Source organism: Aplysia californica, unplaced genomic scaffold, assembly GCF_000002075.1.
Source record: "Aplysia californica isolate F4 #8 unplaced genomic scaffold, AplCal3.0 scaffold00147, whole genome shotgun sequence".
NCBI classification, from domain to species: domain Eukaryota; kingdom Metazoa; phylum Mollusca; class Gastropoda; order Aplysiida; family Aplysiidae; genus Aplysia; species Aplysia californica.
In genome coordinates this window covers 1,162,054-1,178,515 of record NW_004797417.1, presented here as the reverse complement: position 1 = coordinate 1,178,515, position 16,462 = coordinate 1,162,054, and the positions used below count along the sequence as shown (strand labels likewise).

The window sequence follows — 16,462 nt, the reverse complement described above, 5'->3', positions numbered from 1 at the left end:
TCATCGGATGGTCAGGAAGTATGCGGCAGTCATATTCTTTCATTAAGGAACTCAACCAGATATTGTTTCTCTCATATTATTTCATCGGATGTGCAGGAAGTATGCGACAGTCATATTCTTTGATTAAGGAACTCAACCAGATATTGCTTCTCTCCTGGTTCTTTTACTCCTTTTACTTCATCACATGAAAAATGTGGCGGGTCTGTTTACATCAGTGCAAATCTCATTGAAATATTTGAGCAAATTTCTTTCACTCACCAGTTGTAATATAAAAAGCTTTTGCCTAAAGGAAGAATAGGTAAGAACATTTCTGGAAGAGATAGTAAACATGACTTATCCTTTTGCTTGTCTTTTCCAGCTGAGCATGAATCCTTTGGGGGACCAAGGAATAGAGCAGATTCTCAAAGCTTTGGCCATTCACCCAAATTTGCATTTTCTAGGAATTGAGGTAAGTGCTTTCTTTATAGTTTTGCGCTGAGCAGCTGCTCAAAATGCTCGGAGTTTATTGATTGTGTATGGCTCTTTTTGTCTATGTAGACGGTCAGTTTAGCGTAAGGTGGTCTCAAGGTTGTCTTCATGAAGCTTCTTTCATGGCTAATTCTTCCTATGTTTGAAGCGTAGATTCTAACGGAGTGCTTGCATGTCAGTGAGGTGGATTGAAGCTCTGTATTTTCACTGTTTTCCTTTCGTTGTTGGTGCTTCTCATCCTGGTTGTTTCTGAGGCTGCTCTCTTGCATAATTCTTTCCTTTATCATACTCCTCCATGTTTCCCTGTCCTCAGCTATTTCTTCCTAGATGCTGACATCTACTCCAAACTTAGATAAACTTTTTTTCAGGTGTCTTTATACCTCAATTTTGGCCTTCCTCTTGGTTTCTTTCCCTGGGCTAGTTCTCCTTAGAGAAATTGCTTTGGAATCAGGTTGTCGTCCTTTCTCTAGACATGGCCAAGCCATCTCAATCTTCTTAAACACACGATAATTGTCATGTTCTGGAGGTTTGCCCGGGCCAACCCTTCAACATTTGTAACCTTGTCACGCCACGAAATGCCTAAGATGTTGTGGCAGCATCTGAGATGGAAAATGTCGAGGCGCTTTTCTTGCCTGCTGTACAAGTTCCATGTTTCAGATCCATAAAGGAGTGCGCTGAGGACACATACTTCGTAAATCTTGATCTTTATTTTGATAGTCAATTTTCCCATGCTCGTTTTGTCAGTCTTCCAAAAGTTGTTGTTGCTTTCCCAATCCTGATGTTGATCTCTTCATCAAGTGATGTATTAGCGGTGATGGTAGACCTCAGGTAACAGAACTTGTCGACTGTCTGAAGTTCACTTTTGCAGCCTCCTCCCAGAATTATTGAGATCTTGACTAAGCTAAATGCCTGGGCTTGACTGTATGGAGAACGTTCCTTGCTCAATTTGCAGGAGCCCCCTCTTGACTTCGCTGATTTAGTCCAAAGGAACGATGACATCAATACATTTGGAACCAGTAACGTTGCAGGGGCTGCCAAAAGATAGTTCGGATCATTACTCTCCGTCGGCTGCCTCAGGGGCCGTCCCTGCGGATTTTCTTAGGGTTTACTCCCTTAGCCTTTCATACGAAGTAGGAACAGCTGCAGGGAGTACCATCTACTGTCATTATGGTATCAGCACTGATCTGACAGTGTTTTATTGATTGAGACATTATATTAGGAAAAAAATAACCTGATGATTTTATAGTCAGTCTTTGTTCCTCTTTGTCACCTGAGTGATGACAGTGCAGTGCTTGGTGTCTGTCTCCCACTCCTCCTCCCTTCCACCTCTTCCCTCCCTTCTCATTCCTCTCACCTCCTCCCCTACCCCCTTCATTTCCACTCCCCTCCCCTCCCCTTCCCCCAGCCTCCCTCCCCCTCTCCTCCCCCATTGGTGTGTTGTGGGATAACAAGGAAAAACTCAAAAGAAAATTCAGCCACGTTTCCACTGAGATGAACATATGGGATGTCAGTGCTGCTATGTTATCTGTCTTCTTTCCTTCCTCCTTCTTTTCTTTTTCCTTGGGACCTGTGCTGTGTCTCCAGATTGACTTATTTGTATCTTGTAGGGTCTTTAAGTTACATAACAATAAAAAACCTGAAAAAATTGTTGCTTCCTCATAATAATTCTGATACAACTCATCATTACAATTGTTTGATCAGTGGTAAGAAGATGTCTGGGTTTGAATTGATGCTCCATCTTCAGGAAGGGGTATCTCATTAAAATTAATTTGCCACTCTTTCAATTTTGTCATGTGTTAGTGAGCTATTCATAGTAAAAATGAAATGACTTAATTTTTCAGCATTACGGAACAGTTAAATAGGTACCATTTAACATATTTGTGTGAAATTGAAACTCTAATTTTTCTTTATGAACACCATGTCAAATAAATGTATATGCATTTAATTTTTTTATTTTATGCATGGCATGCACTTTTCAAAGGCTCTTGCCATGTTTATTCTTCTTTTTCATTTACATGTTTATCAAGATCTGCACCAAATGCAATATATCATGTCTCTCTTTCAAAGCTACCTTGACTGCTACCTTACAACCAAATAGCTTCCTTGATAAACAACTTTGTTTCCTCAAATTTAAGGGCACCATGTATGGGAAAAAAATGCTTTAAAGTAGAGTCTACTTTTTTCACAAAAGAAATCTTGTATCTTAAAAGTTAATTGTGCTTGAAAATAACATTATGTAATATAATACAAATGCTAATATTTACAAAACTATCTTTTTTTTCCGATGTGTTCCTTGGTTATTTAAATTAAGTGAATTACCAAATATTTTTGCGCTGTTTCTTTAAGACTTTCTTTGTTTTTCTTTTTAATATCTTTAGAACTGTGCGGTAAGTTTAGATGTTTGCATTTGTGCCTGCCCATGGATGATGGGTTTTGCCGTGTTTTTCTCTTATGTTGCTTTAAAAGTTGTTAGAAGGTCAGATGTTGTGCTGCAATGGAAACTTTCGTGGTTGTGATCATTTCAATCATTTAGTATTTTCAGTGATACAAAGTCAGTTGCGTGTGGGATTTATAATTACTTGTAATTTCTGTGGGTTGTTTTGATTTTCTCTTGGTCTAAATGTCTGCCCCCCGGGGCGGTGCTACTGAATGAAGTGTCTTTATGCCATTCCCAATGGGGGAGGACATTAATATGTTCTTATGCTCAGTAAAATTGTAAATGGGCTGATTCATCAATGTCATGCTCATAACTGTCCCTGAACCGCAACGGGGAACTTTTTCTTTTTCTTTCCTAATCCTTACTATCGTCATTTTTCCACTACCCGGTACTTCTTATGTATATTTGTCACACTCTTGTGACCCGCTATTTCCGGGGTGCCTTGATAGTCGAAGCAGACTTTGTGCTGTAGAAGCTAGAGAGGTGAGCAGAGTAAGCCTGATTCCCTGTTAGGTCTTCTCTGTTGACATCCACCCCTTGGCGCACGCTCATATGACCTTATGCAGTTGTGAGCTTCTTAAAACTTCCACTAAAACTAACGAAATGTCTGCCATTATGTTTTTTTGGCTTTTTTAAAGACTGGAAAATTGTTTGTTCATAATATGATAAAAAGGTGAAATTTGAACAGGAATTGAACATGCAAATACATATATTGATATCTTGTCTAAATCTGGTGTTCGTCAGAATACTGAAACTAAAGAAGCCAACATTTTTTCCACCTGATGGGTAATTTTACAAAAATTTATTTTGGCTCAACACCTTTCAAATGTATTTAAAAACTCATTTCTCTGTGGATTTTAATTAAAAAAACGTTGATCAAAGGAACGGAAAAAGTAAATTGCAGTTTTCAAGGACACTCAAGCTTTGGAAGTCACCATACTTTGGAGACTTTTCTTGTTAATTTTACCTCTGACACCAGGCTATCCCCACATCCTTAATTCGCACATAAATCTCGACTTTAATTAATGATATAAGGGTTGTTTATTTTTTGTGCATGCTAATTTTTTATGCCCTTCTCGAACTGTAAATTAGTTTAATCTTAAGTTTTCTTTCTTACACCAATAAATGTACAGAATTCTATTATGCAGATATGAGAAAATCCTTTATTAAGTGCTAAATAATATAGAAGTCTGAGGATTTGTGTAAAAGTATGTCCTGGGATTGTATATAATCATGAGTTTGTTATGAGAAGTGGAGTAATTGAAACAGCACTCTCATAACCATCATTCACTGTAACCATCATTCACTGACCTGAGCACCTCTGATGAAAAATTTGTTGGTCTATGTCATGAACTTGTACTTGCACCGTGTATGATCTTCATTACATCCCCATCACTCCCTGCAGAAAAGCTCACTGGTGGATTTTTTGCTCACGCTAAATCTCGGAAGTGGACACTGCAAATAATTTTTGCTTACCAGCTTGTTTCTTTAAATATTTTCAAAATGGCAGCCATAATCATGCAATCGGTTACATAAAAACAATTTGAAAATCTTTTGTTTCTGATACTCTTTTAGGAAATGTAATATGGATGGTTGCTTTAGTATTAGCTATGGTTGTACTATACTGATCTACCATCCATTTTACTCTGATCATTCTCAGAGGGCCTATATGAAAGTTTGTTTTCACAATTGTCTTATTGATAGGAAAGTGTTAAAGAACTGTTATTGGAGATAAGTGTAATGTGGTTAATAAAACACATGTTTTTTTAAATCTGGAGGAACCAGGTCTTGGCTATCTTAGAACCAGGAATTCATATCTGTGAAATCCACAATCTTATTTCCTTCAAAGTGACCTATTTCATGTGTAGTAGCATGTTAAAATCTGGCTAAAGAAAACAAGAATGCATTTTATTAAAATGGACTTTCCAAGGTTTCCTGATACAGACTCAGTCCTCCTGCAGCTGGATATTAAGACAAAGTTGCTGATTTTTTATAGGCAGAATATGATGTCTTTTAGTTTTAGTAAGTGGCACTTGCAATATAAATAGACCATATGAGTTATGGTGTTTGCCTCTCGTTCAATAGGTCCTGGGTTCGAAACTTGACAGAGAGAGAAAATATTTTTCTCTAAAATTTTCTCCTTTCACCTCCTTTCCTGCTCTCTATCTATGTTCTTTCGTCTGCTTTCATCTCCACTTTCTGCCTCCTGCCGCCTTTGCCCCCCTCCTTTGGGCTCCTGACTCTTTCTGTAGCCTTTCTTCTGCTACTCCTTGGCTCCTTCTTACTGCTGTACCACTGATCTTAGGGTAGGTAAGATCCAACCCCTATACAGCCTTCTCAGATAAGGCAAAAAATCTCAAAGATCTCGTGTTGCGCACGTTAGAGATCCCTTGGTGGTCCAAAATCAATTATAGTAAGCTTCTGCGGCCACCTGGGCAAAATTCAAAATATTAAATTCCTTCCAAGCTGAAAATGTTTAATGCTTCTTGTTAGCTCATATGACCTTATTATGCAGTTGTGAGTGCCGAAAAAAACTCTTATATCTAACAAAAAACACAAAAATTTTCTTCTGATGGGACTATTCTTTTACAGACAAAAGCTCAGGTTTTTTGGTGTCTTTTCTAAGCATCATTTTAAGAGTTTATTTGTGTGCTATTGATGGTTACATGCGACACCCCCGAGCACCGCTTCCTCATACGTGATTTTGCCTTTTGATTTTGTCACTTGTAAGTTTTCCTGTGGTTTTGAAATATTTGCAAAGAAATTGTGGACTTGGCATTTTTCAGTTTCAGTGTCATATGCATGCTTCATTCATTATTTCTAAAGTTTTTGCTTGACACACTGCGTTGTCATCAAAGTTGTTTTATTCTTTGTGTAGAGGGTGTGATTTCAAAAATTACTTTAGTAAAGATCATTATTGTAGCAGGATAGTGATATAAAATAAAACGAAAACCCGTCAAATTTAATTGGTTTAATGAAAAAATGGAAACGTTCTTTAACATAGAACAAACAAGACGCATTAAAACATTTTTTTACAGCTGCTATGTTTATTTCATTATTATTCTTTTCATTTTCTGAAATAACATCAATGCACTTCAGTACCCTTGTTAATAGTATAGAAAGGAATAAATATACTTTTGTGTAAGCTAATGATTTGTTCAATTTCTTGGTTGCAGGTTTAAGGAAAAGCATTCATTAGGGAGTGAGGATGGAATTGTGGAAGTTCTCACAGACTGTTTATTGCCAAAGCCATCACTGTGCTTTTCTCTCCTTCCACAGGAGCTAGGAGTGACAAAAGCTAATGCTACACTCATACAGCAGCTGGAGACAGAAAGAGGAATTGTCATTCTTCATGGTGGAGCTGGGGGCTTTAATAGAACATCAGTAAGTCTTTCATTTTGGTATTGTTTAGTTTATTTAAGATCTTAAAATGTTATTTAAGGAAATAAATGTGAATGTGCAATGGCACCTATATATTAGAGAGCCTGAAGTGCATGTAGGTGAAGTCAGTGAAGTTGTAATTTAAGGTGCTTATTTGTAACAAAAGACTCTCACCTATACAAAAAATATGAACAAAGATAATTTCTTCTCTTGAAAGGTGTTTTTGTGAACTTATTGAAGATTTGTGTAAAGAGAGGGTTGGTATTGTAAGTAATTGAAATCGATGGAATGCAGAAAAAAGGTGGATAGTGTGGGGGCGGGGTGGGGGGGGGGGGGGGGGTGGTGTGCTAGAATGAAGTTAGTGTCACAGTGTATTTACAAAAAAGTGAATCAATAGAAAAGAAACTGTTGAAGAAAGCTCCCTTACTTTTATAGGAGCAAGTAACAGATTTCCAATATGAGAGGATACCTTTGTCAGCAATGTATAAAGAAGGGAAGTATTCTAATTTATCTTCTTGTCAATTCTGGCTGCAGGAAGAGAAGGTAATATTGTGCTATTCTTGTTGTCAAATTGTACAATGCTTACAAATATTTGTGAAGTGCTGTTTTGTTTAAAAGTATATATCTAAATTTTCTGTAGAGTGCACGATTAACTTCTTTGAGATAAGCACCTCGTTTGAAAATGCATACTTACCAGTGGGATGTATTTTACCAGAATGTGTTTGCCCTGTGTTTTTGTGCTGGGATTCAAAGATGAACGCAGAGTTGAATAATTTTGCCTGTGGATATTGGGATATTCAGTGTGAAAAAGTCTTTTGCTAATGTAGATCTACCAAAAGATTGTATTGTCTTGTAGATAATAACATTTTCTTTTTAGTCTAATAATACATCTGAATGAACATGTGATGTGACGTTGAGTGTATTTATTGTGTGAGATACATTTTGTTTGGGAAATAAGTGTCTGCATGGTTGTATCATTATTGCTGTTTTTATCTTTGCTTTTGTGGGCTTTTATGCATGGGCTTTTATGTATGTGCCAAAGTTTTTTTTTCCGATACACTGATGTGTTTGGCAACTGCTTTTTAAAAGTGCAAGTGCGATTGACTTTTGTTATGTTTTTCTATTTGATCCTAGCACTTTTAAGATTCACAGGTGGTTGATGGGTGCTGTAGTATGGTTTGCTTCTTCTGTCCTATCAAACGTCTATTGTCCATATCGCTCCTCCTTATTTTCTTTGTATGTTACTCTCTAGTTGCACCTCTAATCTTCGACACTTATCTTACCTATTTGTGTTGAAAGTGTCGTAAAACTCTTACTGAAACTAAAACTGCTGGTTCTCTTGTGGTTCTTGCGGTTTAGAGAAAGCTGTTGGCGGTTTGTAATTTTTTTCTTATCTGTCTGTTACTTACGTCTGTTGTCTTGCTTATTTCCTCCAGGACTATCATTCATTTTTATAATTTATTTTTGGTAGAAAGAAAAATGAAGCATTTAAGTAGATTTCTTAGCTTCTACCTTTTGCAAAACATCCAGTTCCACACCATCGTTTTAACTTTGCTTGTGGTTGTCTCTGATGTTGTGTCTCTTGCTTACTAATACTGTCTTATTCATACTCATCTTTTCACAAGATCTGAGGAATGATCAGTGAAAAAGTAAGCAGACACTCCATTTGCGTCAACAATATTGATTTAGGAATGCATGGAGTATTTCCATACATTTGTGACATATTTTTTGTTGTGTCATCACCTAATATTTGTTCTTTATTTTGTTCTTTATTTTGTTCTTTATTTTGTGCTACATTTGGATTACTTCAGTCTGTTTCAGGCCTTTTCTGTTGTTGTTTTCAACTCTACACATCTTGGCTCTTTTTTTTTTTTTAACCAAAACTATAGATACCGGTATGGCCATCTTTTTTCAAGTTTCACTTTTAGTGATTTCAGGTGATCCTACGTGGTTGATGATGATAAAACTACCTCTTTTCGGTCACTGCCGTTTTGTCTCAGCATTCTCATTTATTTACTTTTATTTATGTTGTAGACCATTAGTTTATGGGTTTCCCTCCTTTTGCCTCAGACAAACTAGTTCAAGGTGCTGATTATGCCGTTGCTGCTTGCTCTTTGTTATCAAGGCTTTCACCCCTATCACACAATGTTGACCGTTCATGAGGCAGGCTGCTTTGACTCTGTCCATCAAACCCCGCCTGATATGTGTGGGATATATCCTAGAAGTAAAGAGATGGATATTGATTGTACTTGATAAGACACTTTCCCTATGTTGAAATGAAAGTCACATCCTTTCCATGCAAGCACCTACTTTGTTCTCTCTTATGACTTTTCATCACCTCGTAGTTTGTGAGTTCAACAGGATTATGTGGATAGGTCCCAGTTCTTTTCTTTGCTTCTGTTAATATTCTGGTCTTTCTGAACTCTCCTAGTGATCAGTTGAACATAAATCTTATGACTTTTCCTCACCTCGTAGTTTGTGATTTCAACAGGATTATGTGGATAGGTCCCAGTTTTTTTCTTTGCTTCTGTTAATCTTCTGGTCTTTCTGAACTCTCCTAGTGATCAGTTGAACATAAATCTGAGCCAATGTACTTCAACCTGATTGACTCGATTGTACCAATATTCTCCACTTATTTAGTCATCCATGAGCAGGTGCTAACATTTTTAGTATCTTATGTCTTTCCTTTTCAATAATACTCAGTTCGTCCACTGATGTCGTTTGTCATTGTTGTCAAGATAATGTGTGGTTTGAGGTGTAGATTAATACATCATACTTCCCTTTCACCAATCTGTTTCTTTTTTTTTTTTTTTTTTCTTTTTCATTCAAACCCCCCCCCCCCCCCCCAAGCTGAAAAGTGGGTGGCTGGTGGATGCTCTGGTGTGGTTTGCTTCTTCTCTCCTATAAAAAACTATCGTCTTTCTCTCTCTCTCTCCTTTTTTTGTGTTTGTCACTCTCTTGCAACATCTCTAGTCTTTGGCACTTTATATGACCTTATTGTGTTGCAAGTACCATAAAATGTTTACTAAAACTAAACCAGCTGAAAACGGACATTAATATTAGTAATTTTGTAAAGTACTAAACAAACAAAAAACAACCACACAAGCAAAAAAAAAAGTTCCTTCAGAAAGCTGTTCTATCGTCTGCTTTGAACTTTTTTTTTTCTTTTGGACCTCAAGCAAATGGAAAAGAAAGAAACTCTTAAAAACTTTGTTTAACTTTTCTAAGCAGAAATTTAGTCTTTCAGCAATGCTTTTCAATGATAATTATTATTCATGGGTGTATATGGCATACAATATGAGTCTTGTAACAAAAGGCTGAAGGGCAGTATTAGCAAAAATATAACGGCAACAAAACAGCTCCAACAGTATCCTGCGGTCTTATAATAATAGATAGCATTGGTAATTTGTATACTGGTAGCTAAGATTCCCACTCAATAACAAGCTCTATGCACTTTACAATCTGTATTATTTCCCAGCAGAACTGACAGCATTCTGAAACAATCTCAACCTCTTGGGAAGCAGACGGTACAAACTGCTATTTTATTGGCGCTAAGTTTTGTCGTCTCTTGTCTTCTCAACAGTCAGTGACCAATGTCATGAGACTGTTTAACACATTCCTCAAGAAGAAGAAGGGGGAGCTGAGGGAACACTTCAAACAATATGACAAAGACAAGACTGGAGTTCTACAAGTGGATGATGTCAAAATTTGCCTGCGGAGTGCTGGGCTCAACCTGACCAATGTAAGTATCTTTTACATCTCCCTTTTCCCCCCAAATCCACCCACTCCCTCCCACACTTCCTTTTTATTGAAAGATCTGGACAATTGATTGTCCACAAAATTTCCTTTCTTATTAACATATCTTGCTGAAGGTCACCCTATCTTGCTTGTCCTCCCTTTTAATTCCCCCCCCCCCCCACACACACACACATGTAGTCAAACGTTATTTACCCACAAGAAATTGATGGTGCTTTGGATTTTATCCCCACTTCATCTTTTGTTTTTTTGCTCTGGTTGTGTTTGCTCTTGCTCCTAGCCTGAGAAAATCCTGCTTGGGCTGATGTGTGTATCATCTGCTCCGACAAACACAGAGCTTTTGTTATGAACTATATGAGCATTTTTTCTTTTAGAGATCTTTATTACAAATAGTTATACCATTATACACCTCATCTATTTCTTTTCCTACTGTCTCATCTTTACCCTGCCTACTGTTACTGCCACATAATTAATTTTTTTTTTATAGTCCTCAATGATACTGTTATTGTTATTCTTTTTCTCTTCTTCATTCTCCCTTTCCTAAGTGTCATCATCACTGTTTTTGTCAACTTCATCAGCGACGCTGGTTTCTTTTCGCCACAAATCTTACCAAAGAGTCCATGACAAGATTGGTAAGGCACTGAAGGAGTTAAGTCCAGTTCCATGTACAGTAGGATAGGGAGTTAATTGATTACTTCAAACTGTTAAAATGGCACAAAAGACTTTCAATGTTCTTATTAATCTTTTCACAGCGTTTCCTAAATCTGCTTGTAGAAGATATGGATTCCTCTCACTCAGGTGAAATCAACTACAAGTAAGTTTTCCTCATAGTTTTTGTACAGTATAGACTTTAGTGCCTGTACTGATGTTGGTAATTGTAGATAGAGGAAAAAACGTGCAGATTGTTATAATGATAATAATAATGATAAAAATGATAATATTAATAATAATAATGGTAATGGAACAATACTAGTAATAATAATCATCATCATTATGATAACAATAACAACAAAAATAATAATAGCAGCAACACCATACTACTACTACTACTACTACTACTACTACTACTACTACTACTACTACTACTACTACTACTACTACTACTACTACTACTACTACAACTACTACTACTACTACTACTACTACTACTACTACTACTACTACTACTACTACTGCTGCTACTGCTACTACTGCTGCTGCTACTACTACTACTACTACTACTACTACTACTACTACTACTACTACTACTACTACTACTACTACTACTACTACTACTACTACTACTACTACTAGACCTTAATAATAATAATAATAATAATAATAATAATAATGAAAATAATAATAATAATAATAATAATAATAATAATAATAATAATAATAATAATAATAATAATAATTGTATTTATATAGCATGCATCCACACTCCTCAGCAAGCTAGCTAAGAGCTTTACAGCTATTGTTACCCCAGCAGACCCTAGAACATGCAGAAACGTTCTTGGCTTCCTGAGAAGAATATAGTGCAAGCTGCAGGTTGCACGTGCTCAAACACTTACAAACTGACAAGATCTTTTGCTGTCTATAGCTGAGTAGGCCTACCCATTCTAATTTGGGTGAAGTGAGGAAAATTCATGTAAAGTGATTTTCCCAAGGACACGTTGTCAGGCCCCTTAGGCTGATGCCATGTTGAAACGCCCAATCAAATTGATATTTTTTTCACAGGGATATACTCTCTGGTGCAGCATTCTCCGAACACAGCAGACGCAGACCGTCTCGAGGTTTTCAGCTCTTATCGAAGACCAAACTTGAGCCAGATTCGGATGAGGGCTAGCAAGACTTTTCCAAGAAAAACTTACCTAGGAGAAAAAAACGGTTTTAAAATTCATTTATTATGTGTACATTGTACTAAAAAACCTTGATCAAAGGAATATAAAAATATTGGAAGTCACCAAACTTGGGTGGTTTTTTTCTCGCTAATTTTACATCTGACACTTGGCAACCATCACCGCCTTTAATCACAAATATTTTAACTTGTATTTAAGATAAATGAGTAATGTTTTCATCAAAAGTATGGCAAATGAACAGGCTTTAAGAATATACCAATAACTTTACATTTCCAAAACTTGAAGAGTGCCTGATTCCACTCTTTTGTAACATATCGTTAGCATTGCAAGCAACCCACTTAAGTCTGTTTGAGTATTTATTACACCAGAGACAAAAAACTACTCTTTGTTGTGTTGTTCCTGTCAGGAATCATGAAAAGAAAGAATATTGTAAGCCCTGACCATAGCATTACACTGCATTATGGTGATGTTGAAAGGTGCATCTTTTGACAGAGCTTTGAGAGCTTGTGAAAATAAAAAATTCTCAGAATTTCGACTTCAATGGATTGCTTGAGCTAGTGACAATATGTGTATAAAAAGAAAATTCTGTGTACCAGAGGATGTTGCTCTTCAGTAGGCCAGAAAACAGTCAAATCGTCTTGAAAAAAAAAAATGATTTTCGTGCAGATAAACATTTTTATTTCCTATATAAGTTAATACTCATTAATTCCCTTTTGTTTTTGCATCATCTAATGTTTTAAATGATGTCAACGTTTTTTTGGAAATGGAAGATTCTTGTATTGATTGTATGTCGTACCATCATTTATAAATTTATACAATACATTTTGGAACACAGGAATCTCACTGAAGCTTATTTCTATGTTGGACTTGTTGAGATGGATGTAATATTAACTGGGTTATTAAAATAACCCAAAACATTTTGATTGCTAGACTGTTTTGATCGAAAAAGAAATAGGCTAATCTCCTACAGTAGTATAACTGAATGTTGAAATTTTTTTTTTTTTAAAGCAAAATAATAGTACTTTTTCGAGGGATATTGAAGCCTGCTTTGAACTGGCTGTTAAATATTTCTGAAAGGACATAGTGAAATTACAGGCAGAAGATGGTGACCTGATTTATCATTTCTTGAAAGACTTTATGCTGTTGTTTGAGTTTGGGCTTGTCATTTATTTGAAACTGGATGTGCCAGTATTACAATTAAAATTCATCATTGCATTCACCCACTCATCTTTTTCTTAAAAATTTTATTTTTTAATTTGTGATATCTAAGTCAGGTCTTCTCCTTTGAGATGTAATTATACCACATTGTATGGCCATCATATTGATGGTTGTCAGCTCTACATACGTTTGTTTGATATCTCCTTTTCTTACACTGGTACACTAATTTGATAATGTGGAAATCGTTTATCATCATTCCAAGCTTGCATATCTTTACAGCACTCTCATACTCTTGTACTCTTGTATAAAGACACTATACTTTGAGCACACAGTTTTGTTGATATTTGTGATCATTTTAACTTTGAAATTAAATTTTTTTCCCCTCAGGGTGATGGGTTCTGGCAGAAAGTTGTCACAAAAAAATGTCAATCTTCCTTCCCCATAAACTAATTTTCTGAAAAATTGTGTTAATTTGGATGTTAACTGGACTATATTTTCAGTGTGTACAATGAACATTATTTTGGGCAAATTTTTGCTTGTTTATATTGAAAGTCATCTTTTGTCATTTTGTGTTCACTTAAAGATCTCTTGTAATGCTAAAAAATAACTATCTCAATGCGCACCAGGCTATTCTCTGAGCTGCAGAGACAGCTTGAAACTGGCTAAACAAGTTTTGATGGCATGGTGTGCATATCATAATCCATTGTGCTGTGATAGTATGAATGTTTGCTTATGTGTTAGAGTTAATCAAAAGAGTGTATGCATATTTTATTCACTTGTGTTTTGTGTTGAATAAGTATGGTATAGCACCTAGAGCTGTATTGTATGGGAGCAGGTGCTATAGAGATTATCTGCATTATTACAATTATTATAATTATGATGAGTGTTTTCCAGGATTAGCATATATTTTCTGTAAAATTGAATGTGTTTCGAAACCAAAGAACCAGCCTATCTGATCTCTTTTCTCCTGATATAATATTGTTGTGGCGTTGCCATTCTAATTTCTATCAATCATACTGTTTAGATGTGTGTATAACGGTACACCATATCCAAGATGTTCTTTTGTACTGATATTGTTCCCTTGAGATGTTAATTTACATATCCAGCATCATACATTTTGATGGTGCATGTTGAGTGCATTTGACTTTCCAGAATGTTTTCAGTGTGAGTAGTTTTCTTTCATGTAGACAGTAATGGATGACAAATCCATGGTAGATGGGATTAGCCCACGGTCCCACCAACAGATTATGATGTGCTCTTTTTATTCACCAATGCAGTATTTGTTGTCTATCTCTTGCACTTTCTTTGTCTTCTGTTGTTCTTTCTTTTTTCCTGTCTGTTGACTGAGGGTCTATCTAGCAAATTGTAGACCTCAACTCACAATTGACCTATTTTTAAAAACAAGAATCACTTGATCACTGCGCATATAGCTGAACTTTTTTAACATGTCCAAAGAGAATAATCATTTTTATATAGCCCATAATTAGCTCTCAAGGCAAGGAGTTGTGATCAGTATAGTAGTCAATGTAAGAGAAGTTTATTATTCTTTTATTTTGACTGTTTCATTTTTTACTGGAAATGTGGCTGGAATGAGCCCCAAGTATGTGTTTTTTCTCTGCCATTGACCTCTTCTTTGGACAGGTTATCTTACATTTTTTCCCTTTACTTTACTCTGTGTTTTGTTCTACGTTGTATGTATATTCTTCATTATGAAAGCCTATAGAATGTAATTGATAAAAGATGATGCAGATGCTGCAGTTCCTTAACTCTTCATGGCCATAGTATTTTCCCCACTTTGCCATACTTTTTTTTATGCAACCACTATTTCACTACATGGTCACACACAAAGTTTGAAATGTCTTGCTAACTACACGAGATAACCTCATGATGTTATATATAAAAACCTCAGCAGAGTTGGCAGATTGTAAATTTACCAAAGTTTAAGTGGTAAGTGCAATATGAAGAATGTTATTGGACAAATTAATTTGAATTTGAATTAAAAAATTTGAAAAAAAAACCCCCTGCATAGGCCTAACATGAATTATACCCACCAAGACCTAACCTTCAGTGATTTTCACGCAACAAACACATTTCCTTAGCCTTTTCTGAAGGGATACAAACTCTTTTTGTCATCATATCACCAGATGGCCCTTGTCGCTGAGACATTGTTTATCCAATCAGCTGGTCGCAAAATCAGGTCACCAATTTCTGAACACAGAAAATGAATCAAAACTCAAGTAAAACCGCAAGCTGTATAATTCACAAAAACGAAAGTTGAAAAGGACACTTCAGTGCTTTTCTTGCAGTAAATTCCCGTTGTTAAAAATTTCGGATTCTCGAGATGAGGAAAGAAAACCTGTCAAAATGGGTAACAACGCTCATAACATTGTTGTGGCTGAAGCAGTCATACCGGAACAACACTGACAGCATTGTTTAGGCCATGAAGAGTTAAGAACTGCAATACAGATAACCCAGGGTATGTCCACCTGGCTAGTGAAAGTGTCCATTGTCACTGAGAATCGTAGTGTTAGTAAGCATTCAAAATTGAATAAGTGCAAGCTCAGGCCAACTTCTATAGATGCCTGTTATGCTTGCTGATTTAATCACTTTATCTTCCATGTATTTTAAAATGTTTTTCTGTCAAGAATTCCTCTTTGTCAAGTGTTAAATGAATGTTCTGAATTAGAATTGATATCTTATGTTGTTATGTTTTTGTTCTTATAGTGAATTGAGGATCATTTAATTATATTTTTAAAAAATAACTTCAGTGATGTTTGTCATATATTTACCATAACCCAGTCACACCCATTCTGTGCCATTTGATAGTCACACTTTTTGTTTTTAATACAATCTAATACTGTCTAGTTTATCATTTGCCATTAGGGCTTGATGAGAAGAGAATGCAGGTAAAGTGGTAATTAGCAACAGCTGTTAAAACAATAATCAAAATGTATGTACCCATATGCACGGCTCCTTCTTGCTTAGACAGGTAGGCTACTCAATCACATTCCAAACCCACCAGTATTATGCCCTCTTTGGTGCCTCATTGCACGAGCACTTGGTATACTCACTTTATACTCTTGTAGTTTGTTCTACACTGCTATGCTCTTTGTAATGTTAATTCTTTGTCTATTTGTTGATTTAATTATTTCTTCACCCTCTACACCACAATGTTAGGGAGTGGAGATCTCTTGTTTCTTTTGTTCTGGAGTGACCATTCACTAATGACAGCTTGGAACTTTTAATTTTAGAAGTGACATTGAAACTTGCCTGATTCGACCTACATGTAATTGCAACATTCTACTTGTATCTTTCTGTGTAGCATGGAAATTGGAAATTTGTGGTTATATTAACCTTTTCTGGAAGAAAGGAAACACCGGTGTGTACTCAATATTTTAAATTATGGTTGTTGTTTTTTTAA

The 16,462-nt window shown here is 36.0% G+C and overlaps 1 protein-coding gene across 1 annotated transcript in view; it reads left to right on the top strand.

Annotated features, from left to right (window-relative positions):
• LOC101862498 (leucine-rich repeat-containing protein 74B) overlaps positions 1–12,368 on the top strand; it is a gene marked incomplete at its 3' end in the record, with an annotated part of 30,930 nt that extends 18,562 nt beyond the window's left edge. Inside the window, 7 exon segments of the mRNA XM_035969464.1 lie at positions 359–448; positions 2,847–2,855; positions 6,185–6,289; positions 6,821–6,829; positions 9,870–10,028; positions 10,795–10,856; positions 11,762–12,368. Of these exon segments, the coding sequence (XP_035825357.1) occupies positions 359–448; positions 2,847–2,855; positions 6,185–6,289; positions 6,821–6,829; positions 9,870–10,028; positions 10,795–10,856; positions 11,762–11,870 (543 nt within the window).
• Between the last annotated feature and the right edge of the window lie 4,094 nt (positions 12,369–16,462).